This window comes from Pollicipes pollicipes, unplaced genomic scaffold (assembly GCF_011947565.3).
Source record: "Pollicipes pollicipes isolate AB1234 unplaced genomic scaffold, Ppol_2.1 Scaffold_5724;HRSCAF=6776_pilon_pilon_pilon, whole genome shotgun sequence".
NCBI classification, from domain to species: domain Eukaryota; kingdom Metazoa; phylum Arthropoda; class Thecostraca; order Pollicipedomorpha; family Pollicipedidae; genus Pollicipes; species Pollicipes pollicipes.
In genome coordinates this window covers 43,777,579-43,793,180 of record NW_023596746.1, presented here as the reverse complement: position 1 = coordinate 43,793,180, position 15,602 = coordinate 43,777,579, and the positions used below count along the sequence as shown (strand labels likewise).

The 15,602-nt window shown below is 48.1% G+C and overlaps 2 protein-coding genes across 2 annotated transcripts; one reads left to right on the top strand and one right to left on the bottom strand.

Annotated features, from left to right (window-relative positions):
* The first annotated feature begins 3,692 nt into the window (after positions 1 to 3,692).
* Positions 3,693 to 4,649, top strand: LOC119103094 (coiled-coil domain-containing protein 42 homolog). Its single transcript, XM_037226542.1, has 2 exons — positions 3,693 to 3,839; positions 4,185 to 4,649. Exons 1-2 carry the CDS (start codon positions 3,693 to 3,695, stop codon positions 4,647 to 4,649), a joined length of 612 nt encoding a protein of 203 aa, XP_037082437.1.
* A 3,438-nt stretch (positions 4,650 to 8,087) lies between these two features.
* LOC119103093 (fibropellin-1) lies at positions 8,088 to 13,142 on the bottom strand. Its single transcript, XM_037226541.1, has 4 exons — positions 13,115 to 13,142; positions 12,751 to 12,990; positions 12,158 to 12,282; positions 8,088 to 8,806 (listed from the first exon to the last, which is right to left on the bottom strand). The coding sequence occupies exons 1-4, from the start codon at positions 13,140 to 13,142 to the stop codon at positions 8,507 to 8,509; spliced, it is 693 nt and encodes a 230-aa protein (XP_037082436.1). The 3' UTR covers positions 8,088 to 8,506.
* Between the last annotated feature and the right edge of the window lie 2,460 nt (positions 13,143 to 15,602).

Genomic DNA, 15,602 nt, shown 5'->3' with positions numbered 1-15,602 from the left:
TTACTGTCATAATACGTATACAGTGGTTCTTCCGTCTCACCACTTACTCAACCCTGTGCAAAATGTGTTTATCAGCTCCCCAACCCGTGTGGACGGCGCTGTCAGTGAGGTGCGTGCAATTATGAGAAAGATAAGATAGTAGTTATAGCATATTACTTGACAGTAGCATATTGTTTTCCTGATACACCAAGTGGCTGTGTCGTGATTACATGCACAAAGTTATTTGGTGAAAGAGATGCGTGTGATCGAGCGGGCGTTTCACGGGTGTGCTATGAAATAATTATGTGGTGCATATTTTGCCAGGCTGGACTTAGCCGGGTCTCTTTGTGTGGCTTCTTCACAAAGCTGGTCGCGCGGGGATGCCGCGTAAATACCCAGGGTCGGAACCTCGGCTGTTCGAACCGGAAGCTGAATGGGGCCATGGACAGCGTGAAATGAGTCGGCGGTCTCTGCAAGCTGAGAGGTCCGAACCACGAGAACAGCGTCACCTTAGTGACGTCGGCAGTGGACGAGCTGGTCAGACTGCAGCTGATCCCGCCTGCTGCCGCCGTCACAAAGGAGAACGTTATCGCAGCGTGGCGGTGTGTTCGGGCTACCCCAGGACGACAATCGGGGCCTTTACAAGGTACTGTCCGTGGAGGCCCGCACATACCCAGTGGTTGTCGCGTATGTCGCGCTGGTTACGAGGCTCTGGCTTATTTGCCCTGCGGAGTCCGTCATTGAAAGTATGGCGATTGCAATAAGGGATGTTTTGGAGATCTCCGCCAGTTAAAACACGATGGTGTGACCAGAGAACTGATCATTCGGTGGAATGGTCCTGAACCGGAACGGGCTGACCTTCTAGTAGACTCGGTACAGAGAAGGCAGCCGTACCGTTTTGAGCAGTGCAGCGAGAGGGGCATCTCGACGTTCGTGGAAGGGACAGCCATGCAGCGGCTTGTGAAAGAAATATGCCGTCGTGTGTCAGCGTTTTGCGTTGAGTGAGTCGATTTGAGTGTCGTGGGCACATGTCTACGTTCATTTGGGCCATGGCTGTGGGTGCCACCGTAGCGTACCCAGTGTGACCAGTTGTGTTACCGGTGATAATGTGCTGTAATACATGCCGTGCCTGATGGCACTCAGATGACATCACATGTTTTGGGTGCTGTCCATCTGTAATGTTCTGGGTAGATCGAGCCGGAGGATTCATTTTGAAATGAACGCATGAAATGCTCCGCATCTCCCTAACTCAGTGTCCAGCCCTACACTTTTATTCTACATTACGCTACATGGCCCGATGTGTAATGGAATGACATTGCAGCTCTACCGACCATATTTTTCCTTATTTTTTATCTTTTTATCTCCAAGGTATCCTTATGTTGAGGAACAAGCAATGTATTGTTTGCTTAGTTTGACGTCTTCAGTCCTTCATGTAAAGGAAAGGAAACAGTGCGTGTTTGCAGAGGTGCAGAGGTTGTTCGGTATCACAGCTTGGACTTTAACGTGGGGTGCAGTTGGTGCAGTTGGTTGGAGGGGGGGGGGGGGGGGGAGGGGGTGAAGGCGCCGCGTGATCCTACTGTCGGCGTGCCCGAAAACCCAAACTTCCACCACCGGCAGGGGCACGCTAAAGCGTGCAGACCTATCGCGCTATTGAGAATCCTTTTACCGTCCGTGATGGCAAATATTGCTGCATAGTGGAGTTGCATGACGCGCGGTGCGAAAAACCAACGTGGGTGTTCGTCGGAATAGATCGATATCTAGGTGCTGGGTAACAATAAATTGTTTCTGGCTCGGGGTAGGTAGCACACCAGCTTCTTGACCTCTGCGCACAACATTGATTGAGAGTCAATTGACGGCCGCTTTATCTGACAATCGTGCTCACGAACGCCGATCATGAACGATTCAATAATCGTATTTTGTTGGCCTGATTCGCTGCACGGCTAATGCAATCGCAGGATTTAAATGACGTTATGGCGTCATAGATGACTGAGTGACCTTGAAATAGTCTCCAGAAAAAGTCTGCGCATCTTCGCAGGCGTGTAGCTCAGAAAGTGGAGTTCAGTTCAAACTTCATACAAGTGTCGAATGCTCCCTTTCACACAATCCTGGGTATCCCAAATTTTGGCACTACTGAGCTTAGGTGCAGGGAAATCCACTCTCTAAATTTGTTATCTCTAGCTCCCTTATTTTTTGAGATCTCAATGTTGGGATCTAAATTCTCCCTTCGCCCGGGCAAATGGTATTCAACCGACTTCTCGGGCGCGTGTTAATACTCGGCACCGTCCCTTTTCCTCGTTGATCATAGGTTTGCTCGGTTAGCTGCTGCGTAATTCCGTTACGTAACGGAACTTTTCGTAACAGAGCTGCAGAATCAAAATTTTTGAAAATTTGAAGTGATTATGCCTCCTTGAAAGCCTTTTTCAAAACCACACTCCCCTTTGAACCCTACGTATTTCCCGTGGGAGTTGGGATGGGGATGGAACGAGGAGGGGCTAGCCCAGATGGGAACACCTGAGTCACACTTTAACAACCACCTCACAGTGGTTGCATGCCATTTGGTTGCAACACTGCTCCTGTGTTATAATAAATGACATTAAAATTAGCCGTTTTGCAGAGTTCAGTAACGACTTCCTTGCGTGACAATGACCTGAGAGCAAACATCATCCTGCTTGCCAGCCGCGCCACACCCGCCGCCGCTGCTGACGCCGCCGCCGCCTGCTCCGCCTTGTGAATATGGGCGTTTGAATCTGAGCACGTGGGCAAGAACTTAGCAGAAGAAGAACTCTACGCTTTTGAATGCATACAAATAATCTTCCAACCACTATATGAGACACCTGTTCAGGAAGGTCTGGTGATATTTATATTGTGTTTCTTTACCCAAGTGTCCTATCTTTTCGCCAAAGCGTCCTACAATGAAGTCAGCGAATACATGGGACTTAAAAACACCGCCTACAATGTAATGACAAAACGGATTTAAGAACATTCCTCTGCATGCTTTGTAGAGTAACAGTAACGAGTACCTTTTCTGAAGAAAGGGAATAACGAGTAACGGCACTGTCTTCTTTTTTTTAGTACCGGGCTTGCCTATGACTCTGGCATTACCCGCCTTTTACCTCGGCTACTGGCACCGTTCGCGGGCCAATCCCAGTCGGGGACAAATGACGAGCGCTTAAAGTGACTCAGACTCAACTCGCCTTAGATGGGGAAATCAGAAGGTAGGTGCACCAACGCTACTGTTGGGGCGGATAAATATGCCAGTTGTATCAAGGACTGTCAACCGGTGGTGCGAGGGATTCGTGGTGTGTGCTATGGCGTGGTATTCTCTCCGAGCGCACCCCGAAAGCCTTCATGGATTTCGTAAGCCCCCCTGGCATTACGAGCGCGGCTCAGAAATGGTTTTCATTTATGGCTTTATAGGGGGTTTAGTTTTGGGAACTTGCACGTGTTTTTTAACGATATTTGGGGCAAACCTTACCATATTTTCTTGTCTTGATTTTTTTCCGCGTTAAAAGGAAACTAACGCAGTCAGCAGCGTATAAGCCTATTCTGATGAGTTGAGGGCGTGTGGTCTTACAGGGGGGTGGGTGGGGGCATTTTGAATGCTTTCATACGTATTCGTACTAAATATCCGGGCTCAAACACAAATTGTGTGGCTCTGAGCAAAACTTGTTTGAAATTAGAAATACCTAGGACTGTGGGAGAAGTGCATAAACATGAAAAGGACAGACACTCTGAACAATGACCTGGAGGACTATTTTCGAATCCACTTTGAGAACAAAATCGCCATCCGGCCACGACGAGAGGATTGCGTCCTTGCGGCCTCTACCAGGCTGCTGGCCAAGAAACACGAGCTGGAGCAAGTGAGCAAGGAAGTGGAACAGTGTCAGACCTGGTACAACGGGCGAATGAAAGAAATTACAGCACAGAAGAAAGAAATTGAAGAACGAGAACGGGGCCTAAAGAATCAGTTGATTAGATTCGAAAAGTTTATCTACGAAAACGACTCAAAGCGACATAGGGGATTGACCAAGATCAAGGAAGAACTGCAACATCAAGCGGCAAAAGATAGTGAACTTGCCAAATTGAACGATGAGTTTCAGCACCTTGAGCACGTAAAAAGTCAAATTCAGAGTGGGGTGGATCGGAATAAAGCTTTTCGCGAATTCCTCCTGAAAGTCACTGAGTATTCCGATGACTATGAGGAGATCAACGACATTCTGAGCCGGTGCGAGTTGCTGTGGGCGACCAAGCAGTACTTGGACAAGCGCGGGCAAAAGGACACCAATGCTGTGAAGGACCAGCTATCCAACATGATCCAGTACACGGAGAATCGCAATACAGAAACCCTGCGCCTCAATAACCTGATGTCAGAACTGCAGACGCACTACGACCAGGCGCAGAGGGATGTCATTAACTCGGAGAGCAACTGGACACGTATCAAGAACACGGCCGCCAAGAAAACACTGTTGCTGGGCCAGATCAAGATGGCCATCCACAACCTGTACCAGTTGTGCAACCGGTACCATCAGGCGCGCGTTCTGGACCAGGAGGAGATAGTCATCTACAAGGAGTCGTCCGACCAGCTGCGTATGATCCGGGAGATCATGCAGGACATAGTGGCCGTGTACCGAGAGTGCATGCACGGCACAAAACATGCACCGGTGTACTGATCAAACGTCCCCTCAATGGGACATGTCCTAGCTTCATTTGTGAAAATCTGGTACATGGCTCTTTCCGACTAAGAGCAATCACTTTTACTCAAGTGTTTTTCGACTCGTCACCTTGGCGACCGCACCGGGTGCCTTCGACACGTCATTAACGTTCCTGTCTTTATGGACCGATCATTTAGCTTTGTCAGGCTTCCTGCTCCATATGAAGCTAAAACTAATGTTTTATTTTCGCTTGATCTGTGGTAGTGATGAGTTCGCCAGGACATCGATAAGCTATACCAGCCACGGGAGTACTTCTGTCTCAGGTACCATAACCCCTTCATTCGGCGTCGAACTGCAAGAAAGCCAAAGCGAATGGGCGACCTGTAGCCTGAGAAAATAACAAGATTTGATGCGTGAATGCATAAGAAGTGGGCAACACACCAAGACAAGTCAATAGCATGTGATCAGCCGGTGAAATTTTCGTTGACGTATCATGTATGGCAGGATTGACGATTTCTGTACCTGATTGTGGGCGGGGACGGGATCAGCTGACTGTCGGACGCCCTGACCTCCCCCATTACTATAAACGGATTTATACCACTTTGTTTTGATGAAATGCCATTTATATTTTTCGGCTCATATTGTGCATCTCATGATACTTAATTTAAGTATCATAGTAGTCACGCAGTGGCGGATGCAAAAAGTGGAAGGCACTAAAGGCACCTGCCACTGCTGATCAAAAAGAAAAGGCGTCCTTCTAGACCCGACCTTCGGGAGCCCAATGCGTTCAATTATGGCAGCCTTGGGCGGCAGCCCGTACGCTTGGTGTGGGAGCAGAGACGGGTTTAGTCAATGTCAACCCTGAAATTCCAGAGCTTTTCAGTCGGACTTCCCAAAATTATGCGTGTCTAGGCCCTACGAGTGTTACGTTGTCTGCTTTACTAATCCGTTCAGCTATTGCGATTTTTAGCAGTTTTTTCAGCAAGGAAACACGACTTATTATTATTCTGGAAAAAAGTTATCAGGGGTTCATAGGTGTCCTGCTGTAGACGACAAACAAAGGCTTGTGTGGGTTCGTACACGTCCCGTTGCATTAACAGATCGCCCTACCGTGTTTAGTGGCCAAGCCATTCGGTTAGATTTCACAACTTACCCCGACTTTATATTTGACCTTGGATTTAGGCCATAGTACCAACGTATAACATATATATATATATATATATATATATATATATATATATATATTATATATATATATATATATATATATATGAATGTGCATGCGTGCGTGCGTGCATGCGCGTGTGTGTGTGTGTGTGTGTGTGTGTGTGTGTGTGTGTGTGTGTGTGTGTGTGTGTGTGTGTGTGTGTGTGTGTGTGTGCGTACCGGGTGCGGATTTGTGTAAATGCAATATATTCAAAGCTAATTTCTTGAGGATGGCAGCTGAATGGCACTCCAAACCGATAAATGGACGTAAAGGAGTTGACACGCACCCGTATAGTCGCGTTAAAAAATGAGGTCCATATGTCAAAACCTCCGGGTCAAATAAGATCAAACAAGGGCAAACTCAAGATTGGTGACCAAAGTGCCCATAGAGCTCCTCTTGCAGCTTCCTTCGACTGAGACACCTTGGCAAAAGGTCACTGGTGTCCATTTTACGTCAGGGATCTTATATGAACTTTGAAAGGCTTTGGTGACCCAAAAAACCCACGAGATTGTTTCGAGTTTTGAATTTAAACAAGTTTCGGATTACGCTAGGAGGTACGTTTCTGAAAAAAAACAACGGGTTGATATGGCCGTGGTAGGTTAGTGATCTAGTCTTGTTTTTAAGAAGCCCATGGAAGATGTTCTGTGCGGCACGTGTTTCCCGAAATTCGAAGTGAACATCAGAAACTACCTCACAAACCAGACTTTCCAGTCAAAAAGCGGGCTCTTTATCTCGGTCTGACCTTCGTACCTAACACAAGGTCAATTTATGTTGTTAAACTTTTACATCCAGCTGTTTTATTGTCTAAGAAATTATCTCAGAGATGTATTGCTTTGATTGACACTCCGCTGTCCAATCAGATTAAACGATTTCCTAGAAAGTCCCTTCACTGACAGCCACGGTCTGAGTTTGAGGTGTTTTGGTCAATTACTTTAAAATATGCATATCATGTTTTGTAACAAACGATCTGCTGTTAACTGCCCACAGATATGCCAGATTCTGCACGGCTGCGCCTCGCCGCTTGAAATCATTCTGTAAATACCGTTGTGGAAAATTGATCCTCACCTGAGTGGGTGTTAAATATTGTAATCAGAGGATTAAGCCTATATGCAATGGGTAGAGGACGGGTCAGGGTATTGTTGCGCAAGCAGAGAGCGGACATGGAAAGAAAGATTAATCCCTCAGGGCTGCACAAGGTTCTGCAAGGTTTTTGGCGTAACGCGCGCACATAAGAACTTCTAAAAGTTCTCCGCCGGACGGAAAGACAAAACTTGCCCTCTCTATCTTCTGAAAAGCCATGGAAAAACAAAACTTTCATAGAACATATCTTCTTTCAGTGTAGGTTAAATGATGTCGAGTGTGCTAAGGTCAGTCAATTTTTTCATCGTTTGAGCGATTGAATGGACGATGTCTGCTGTCTGCTCGTTGGTTAAGCGCAAGCATAGAGGGGACAATCTCGAGAGACTAGCACCGCGAAGGCGTTTACTCTTTCCTCCTCACTAGGGGCTGTCCATGAATTACGTTGCTCTTTATTGGCCATTTTCAACCCCATTCTCCCTGGTTACGCACGGATCACCCTGGGCGCTCTTCCCCCTCGCCCTGGGTATGCGGTGTTCAGCGTAACGTCCCAAACATGGGATATCCGTTTGGCGGCTTATTGAATTTCGGGCGCGAAGCATAGACGAATGTGTGGCTTGTCGTAAGGGTGGGTCAACGATATGGGTTTTGAGTTGCTAAACATTTTGAGAGACTTACACATTTGTTACAACGACAACAGCAGGGTTCCTGGTCCCTGAAATGGACATCTGCACTGTCCATTAGTTATAAGAGTTAGAACCAGTGTGTGTGCTAGGGGGGGGGGGGGGGAGCTCGACTCCTCTATACACGCAGATACCGATGCTCATGCCGGCTTGGATCATTATTGGCTGGGTTGGGTTTAATGCCGTGTATGGCTTTAATATTCCATGATCACTGCGCCCAGAAACTGTTCGAACCACCAGCTGGCTCATCAATGACATCGACATGGATCGCACGCAGCCATCAGGCATCACACGGCGACAGCGGACAGTGGTGGCTTGTTGCAACTAGATATGATTCATTTCATTTCAGTTTGGAGCTGATCAGTGTGGTTCAAGTTCCCATTGCTGTGAATATACTATTCAATGATGGCAAAGTTAAATTATTCCACGAACCATGCTAAAACAAGCCTTAACATAACTATTTTGTAACGTCGGAGGCACCAGTTCGCTTTTCGATTTGTATTCGGGCCACTGAACTTGTTCAATAACGACATTTTCGTGACAGGGCATCACATAAAGTTGGCAAGGCGAAGTCAATCACTAAAATGGGTGAAATCTGCAATCGCCAGCTGGCTGTACAAGTTCGACAGGGGTTTCGACAGGGACACCTGCCCTTCATGTTCTTACCCCAGGCCAGCAGTTCGTTGACGTCAGTAAGTCAGCACTACCGTAATCCCAGACCGGAGACCTGTCCAATGGTGACATGGCCTCGATCACTGGCCTTGCTGATGGCACCCACGCCTGTCTGCGCCGTAGCCCACACAGTGAGGTGGATGGCGCTGGAGACGTCCTTTCTTCGAAGGCACAGCAGCTAGTCTGTCGTGCTGACATTGGTGCGGCGACTGAAGGATACGGAGGGCGACGTTTCATCACCGGTGCGGCAGCTCTACGATGCTGTCGCGGGCGGTGCGCCGGATCTGTGGCTCCACGTCACGCAGCAGACGCTCGAGGAAGACCCGATGGCGGTGGCGGCTCCGCTGCCTCCTGTGCTGGGCGTGGGAGCGGCGCGGGCGTACCGCCGGCTGCTGCCAGCTGCCGTAGGGGCTCAACATCTGGTCAAACGACCGCACCACCATCAATGGACTGAAGTCCGGAGCCGAAGTGGCAGCCGCAGCCGACGCCGGAGCGGCCGGGTCCTCGGAGCCGTCCACCAGCCTTCGCTCACACAGCTGTCGGGGAGAGGTGACGACACCTTAAAAAACTGGCGGGCTCGGCACCTGTAGCCCAAATGCATGGTGCGGCTTCGTTGCTTTAAAATCACAAAAGCGTGCTTATCTGCTTCGTGAACTCACAACAACAATAAACGCACAGAAACACGACAATTTTCCGAATGCAATGTTGTGATGCGTCTCGACTTGGACTGGACCCAAGTGACTGCATCCTCTCTAGACCTCCCTCATAGAACTGGGAACTGTTCGCTCCAACTCTAGACGTGGCAAGGGAACGTCTAGAGTGTGGATTTCGTAGTAACAAAATCCATTTGCCACGGCATGAAAAAGTGCAGTGTACGGCTCCATGTCGATCGACGTTCATTAGCCACACAGCCGCTGCACCGAACATGCCAGCTGGACGACGTCACCCTCGGGAGGGTGGCCACGTTGCATTAGCCGCCCGGGTGGGGTAGGTAAGGCTACTAGAATGACAGCTTTTCTTTAAAGGCTAATCCGTTGTTTTTATCAATCCAAAAATCATGCACGTAAAATGTACGCCTTGGCTGCGTTTTAAATGTACGAATTGGTGTTATAAAGCGTTCAAAAGCGCTTCGCTTAGATGCATTATAATTTTCACCCGTCCGTTGGCCGTCACCGCGTCAACCGTAAGCCGACGCCGCGCAGCCTGTGGAGACTGCGACGTCCGACATCGGGTTTCGGTTTCTAGGTCGTATAAGATGGTATGCTCCAACCTATCCTTTCTCTGTTTTTTTCACAAATTAGTTTTGAATGAAGCCTGAACGTTTTCAGACGCATATGAGGCTGGCCATCTTAATACCAGTTTTTGGCACCAATTTGACCCGTAGTCATCTTCACTGGGTACTTAATATCCCCGAAGAACTTCTCAGTTTTGGCAAAGCCTCTGACTGATATTGGCTTAGAGAGAGTCCTATTAAGACCAAGTGAGTGCACAAATTTAAATTGTGAAATGGTAATGCTGTCGATTTACTCCATGTTATCGCTTAATGCCTGGTTTATGCCGTTTCTCACTAAAAAAAAACAAGCTGTCTTCCAGCGTCTTCTGGCCTCCGTTCCAGTAAAGGAGGATACAAACAAAAAGTGGTCCATATGGGGCGATACTTTTGCGGGGGAGTTACCCTGTTACCATGAGAGAGCTCTCTGCCATCCCTGTGCCCCCATCTCCCTTACCAAGACGCTGGCTGCGCTCCTGTCCCCCAGCAAAGTAAAATGATACGAGGCAAGAGCAAGGAAACAACGGAGGGGAGGTACCAAATTTTGGCTCATCATAACGAATATGTCGTGGACAGGCTGCGTATCAGAGAAATGTGATGCAGATAGATGCATGTACCATACCTAACTACGACACGAAGAAATAAAGCACGACTCTGCGCAATTCCAAGGAATGCATACACGAGAAAGCATGATGCGAAGAAACGCGCATGCGAATGATTCACGGACAAAAAGTTATTCATGTCTTAAATTTTGCGGATACCGCTGTTAACGCAAAATATATGCATTCAACGTGCCAAAGCTTTTTTACAGGCGACTTTTTCTTAGCTGCGACCAACCGCAACATGAAGGGCTGTCTACGAAATTCTCGCATGAAAAAAACATGATACAGCATTCGCTTCAGTCAGACACCGCCCTCGAGTACAAGTTCCAGTAGTTTAAGTTCAACAAGTTCAAGTTGTGAGAAAATCCGAGATTTTCAGCCTTGAGGCATGTCCACACGTAAAGTCGAGCTTTTCGTGACAGACACACCCTCAGAATATTGGCAGTCTTCGACATACGTTGTTCACAGGCATAATGCCGTAGACCTTTAAATATTGATAGATTTTGTCAAAATAAAACCACCAGACCTAACAGGGCACATGACCCAGCAATCTGTTAACAATGCTATGCAGTGATAACACGTGAACGCTGCAGCTGTAAGCCTTAGCTTACTCAATTACGAAAAGAATAGACTTTCCGGCTCAGACGTGGTCGTGCTCGCTGCTGGACGTTCTCAAAGGTATCTGGCTCTGCTAGTTAAGAATTCGCCCTCTGTGGCGGTAAGTGATACCGACCACGTTCCGCGACGTCTAAGGCGGTTTGCTGGTATCTGGCTGGTAAAGGTATCTGGCTCTGCTAGTTAAGAATTCGCCCTCTGCGTGGCGATAAGTGATACCGACCACGTTCCGCGACGTCTAAGGCGGTTTGCTGGTATATTGGCTTTCCTGTCGGTTTACGGGAACGTTTGACCGTGAACACTGGAAGAAATGCCGTTATTGATAAGGCTGGTTTTTGTAATACTGATGTAGTTTCCAAACAACTGAAAAAATGTGTACTCACAACTAAACCAAGAGTAAAACGGCAGTCAGTGATTGCAGGTGAGCTGAGTAGTTTCTGTATTATTATTTTCCATTTTGAACGCCGCGCGCAGATGGTTTTGAGGCTCATAATGCATATTATTGAGTGGGTCACGCCGATTGCACCAGGGGGCAAAAATGCATCAATCATAGTAAGCCTGGTCTACAACATCGCAGTTGTCAGAAAAAAGCCTTTGAGATACAGCATCATTTAGAGTGAGTGTCGTGCAGTCTTACTTATGCCAAGTGCAAACATGTGCATGGTGTACGCTACCTTTTTACGGTCGTATTCAAACAAATTACCAAAGAACAAATGTGAAACCAATTTGGAAACTGAAGACACTCGCTATCACCCTCAAAGGGTGCCCAAAATAGTAAAATAATGATAATCGAAGGCAGCGTCCGACTGCTCTGTGTGCAGCGGCCACACCCATTCTCAGGCTTACAACGCAGCGAAGACAGCTCCTGGCTCATGCGTGCAGATATAGCGATTCTAGCGCTACGCAAAGCTGTGTTTATGCCAAGGATGTTCATGCATCAACGTGCCGGTTTCTGCAGCAATAAAGGAGGCTATAAACACAGATAAATAACAGCCATTCCGCAGTCACATAATTCCAAGGCGTTTGAGCGCATCATGCATCATGCGCAAGTACGACACTCTCGACCATGACTCAGGTCTATATACAAACCAAGTAGTGTCCTCAATGGGCTCACGTGGCGCACTACCGGTTAATCTCCCGAGGAAAGCTCACACAAAGGAAAGTAGCAGGAGGTGAAAACGGCGCGACAGAGACAAGCAGGAAAGGATGATGAGATGAGTTTAGGAAATTAAATTGAAGCTGAATGTCCGGAGTCTACACTGTGCGTTAGAAAAAAAACGACTGCACAGATGTGTGAAGGTGTCTTCAGTTTAACAAATGTTTTACATCATGGCCTGGTACATGACAAGGATGGCGGTCCGTGGGAACACATCAAGAGTTGGGACACGTGGCGTGCTCACATCTCCTGAGCTGCGCTCGGTGCAGACGCAGACGAAGCCGCCCTCCTCCTGGCGACAGGCGCCGCCGTTCTGGCACGGGTTGCCATCCGAGCAGCGGGTTATACGCATACAGCGCGGGTCCGACGCTGAAACAACGCCAGTGTCGGTCAGCATAACTGCAGTGGGCAGGGCGGCCACTGGTTCTCGCGGGCGCAGCTTCGGGCCATGCAGTCACCGGTTTCAGCACCGCTCAGTCGCCAGGAGCCGGGTGGAATCAGCGCGCAAACCACAGGGTCGCCTGACAAGTCGACAGTCGGCAGCAGCAGATCAGATCAGATAGGTAAGTGTCACCTAGCAGTTGGCCGCAGGCTCCGGCATGCATACAGTTGACATGGCGAATACTAGATCGATGCGCGACGGTCATGAACAGACGTGTCGCAGGCACCAACACTTCAGCATCCCGCAGTCATCAGCAGTAGCTGACTGACAGTGTCCGGGCCAGCCATTAGCGTATGTCTCAACAGAACCGTCACACCGTCACGGCCGCCGACACGCCGAGACGCCACCGTCGGCTGGCCTGGCCACGTGACGTATGACCAGACGCCCCGACTCACCGGAGCGGGGAGCCCAGCCGAGCCGCTCGTGGCAGCGGCACGAGAAGCCGGCCAAGGTGTTCGTCTCATCCCGGTGGCAGCGGAACATGGAGCCGCAGTCGGGCAGGCCGGCCGAGCAGGGGTCTCGCGCCTCTTGGCAGAAGTCGCCTCCCCAGGCCGGCCGGCAGGCGCAGAAGAAGACGGGAGCGCCGCCCTCGTCCTGGTCGGCACATCGACAACTCCTGTCATCTCGTGCCACCGCTCACAGTGTACGATGGTCCAATCATCGCGGCGGGGGCCGGCGTGACAATGCCCCAAGAAAGCCAATGGAACTAACCTAAGCTTGTTTAAATCTAACTGAGTCGGGCCCAGCCGAGACCCGTACAGCTCACAGTGTACGATGGTCCAATCATCGCGGCGGGGGCTGGCGTGACAATGCCCCAAGAAAGCCAATGGAACTAACCTAAGCTTGTTTAAATTTAACTGAGTCGGGCCCAGCCGAGACTCCTCTTTGAGTTAAACATGCAATATATTACGGAATCGCCCTATTCGTGTGGGGTCTTCCTACAGCGGGGAGTTCTCTTTTCACGTTTCATTTACACCGCCAAGTTCTGACCGGAACACATTTACAATAGGGACCGAGTAAGAACAATCTAACGGCATTTGTATTATGACAGCGCTTATTTCTCAACTCTACAGCGGAAAGCAACGCTAGAAGATGAAAGGTTTTGGTTTCACCTTTCCGCTATTTAAAGCTGATAGGATTTTACACGGTTGTCATCAGAATCGTCTCTCTTAATAGGAAAAATAATTTCTGGTTCCCGAAGAAATACCAGGTGCTGACAAGCACTTCCAGCCACCAAGAAACTGGGCTGGCACGAGAAGCTTCGGAGCTTCAAAAGCAGCATAGCGGTCACATGACCAGTGTTTTTTTAACATGTCGTGTAGCACAGTGAACGTTCTCATGCACTGTCAAACTAACCGTCAGCCGACGGAAGTTTTTCACCCTCGCCCTACGAGGAGGACTCAGAGACACTCAAGATCTATACAAAGTGAGTAAGCTAGATGCAGAGGGATGTCATTGAGAAGCTCTTATCAACCTGCATAATATAGGTGCGACTGAACAAAGGTTTATGTGTCCTTGGACAAGATAAATCATGCCAGAAGTTATTTACTTGTTATCATGCCAGAAGCTAGTAACTAATTATTTGATAATACTTCTGTGTTATTTCAAAATGAAATCGTGCTTCAACAACACGGAAGTCAGAACTGGATAGCTCTTAAAAACCTCTATGAAATGGTCGCTAGCGAAAATCGACAAATCCGGCCATTGATATGTCATGGCAGGTCAAAGTGGTAAAGACTATTAGTGTACTGGCCCCTGCAGCCAGGCAAAGCAGTAAACAGGCCTCACCAAAGGCAACAAATGCTTGAAAGTTCTTCCTGCGCTTAATGATGCGTACCAGTACAGTAAAAACCGCACGGCCTTGAAAAGGCCAAATCTGGTGACAAATGTGGAACTTGAACGTAGGCTGACCATGGATGACCTGGCTTTGTGAAAGCCACCACATTGATACTTGCTCGGCGCTTGTGTGGTGCTCTTCGGGATGATAAAGATCAGAACCGCTCTCTGAAACAATGTCTTTGTTGCGCATTCTTTTGCGAGAAATAAGTTTTTCTAACTTTTGAGTATAATGTGAATGGAATTACATCAAGGTAGAGGTCGTAGGTCGTAAAGCATTATGGTTTAAAGCTTTAACTTTTCACATGTGTAATCATGATGTCAACTCAGCTACTTAGTATCTCAGCACCGTTCTGAAAACTGTCCGAAAGTTTGATTCTATCATCCTACATGGCACGACATTGAGGGCCAATCGGCGGTGGTTATGTCTGGAAATTGTGCTCACGAACGCCAGATATGAACGCCTCGACAATTATATTTTTCTTGGCCCTAATCGCCGCATGACTTATGGAATGGCAGGATTGGAATGGTATTATTATGACGTCATGAATGGCAAGGTGACTGGAATATTCACTCTGAAATTCTCTCCCCATTTTCGCGTATGTTTAGCTCAGAAGCTAGAAGGACTTATATCTTAAAAGGGACAGAACTGTTACCAGCACCGAAAGACCTTCAAGATGGCTATTGCAGTTCGAAACCGCATATAAATGTGGAAGACCCCCCTTCAACGAGACAGTATAACCGTAGCACAGGAAAGCTGCCTTTTGGTGAAAACGTCCGACTCGCATGTCTGGTGGATGCAAAGATTTAAAGCTGTCAAAGGCTGTCACGGTCCAGGTCGTCCTTTCACATCAAACGTCTGTCACATTCTATTGACATGCGCCCGGGTGGCCAGTGAATGTGACGCGCTCGGGTGGGGGTCAACTTGATCCCTTGACATCTTAAAAAGTGAGAAAGCTATAACCACCAAATCTTCAGGGTGGGCAGGACTTATTGGAATTTACTTGCGCCAGAAGTTGAAGTCTCTAGATCATGACGTTTGGGTCAACTAAGGTAAAACCAGGTCAAATTCCAAATCGGTCTCCGAAGTGCCCCCAGACCTCACTGCTTTTGACCCAGATACTTCCCCTGAACAAAGGGCCACTGGCGTTATTTCCAGGTCATTAACTTCATTTAACTTTCAGAAGGTCACGGTCACCAAAAACCAAAAATATTAATTTGATCTTAGAATTTAGATAACCGTCAGGGATTTCGCTAGTCGGTATGCTTGTTCGGGGTCATTTTTGCCCCGTAACTTACGCTGATCTTCATAAAGTCTAAATAAGATTTTTGCTGACGTCCCCGTGATCAAGATATTGAAATGAGCGTCCAAAACTATCAATACAGCAGCTTTGGTGTGAAAACGAAGTTT

Bases quoted from the DNA above. Each gene is read 5' to 3' on its own strand.
- LOC119103093 (XM_037226541.1), bottom strand. From the start codon at position 13,142: ATGATTGGACCATCGTACACTGTGAGCT. The intron at 12,991-13,114 runs GTACGGGTCTCG...GTACACTGTGAG, and splicing joins ACCATCGTACACTGTGAGCT to CGGTGGCACGAGATGACAGG. The intron at 8,807-12,157 runs GTGAGCACGCCA...TCTCCCCGACAG, and splicing joins CCGAGCGCAGCTCAGGAGAT to CTGTGTGAGCGAAGGCTGGT.
- LOC119103094 (XM_037226542.1), top strand. From the start codon at position 3,693: ATGAAAAGGACAGACACTCTGAACAATGACCTGGAGGACTATTTTCGA. The intron at 3,840-4,184 runs GTGAGCAAGGAA...GACTATGAGGAG, and splicing joins AGAAACACGAGCTGGAGCAA to ATCAACGACATTCTGAGCCG.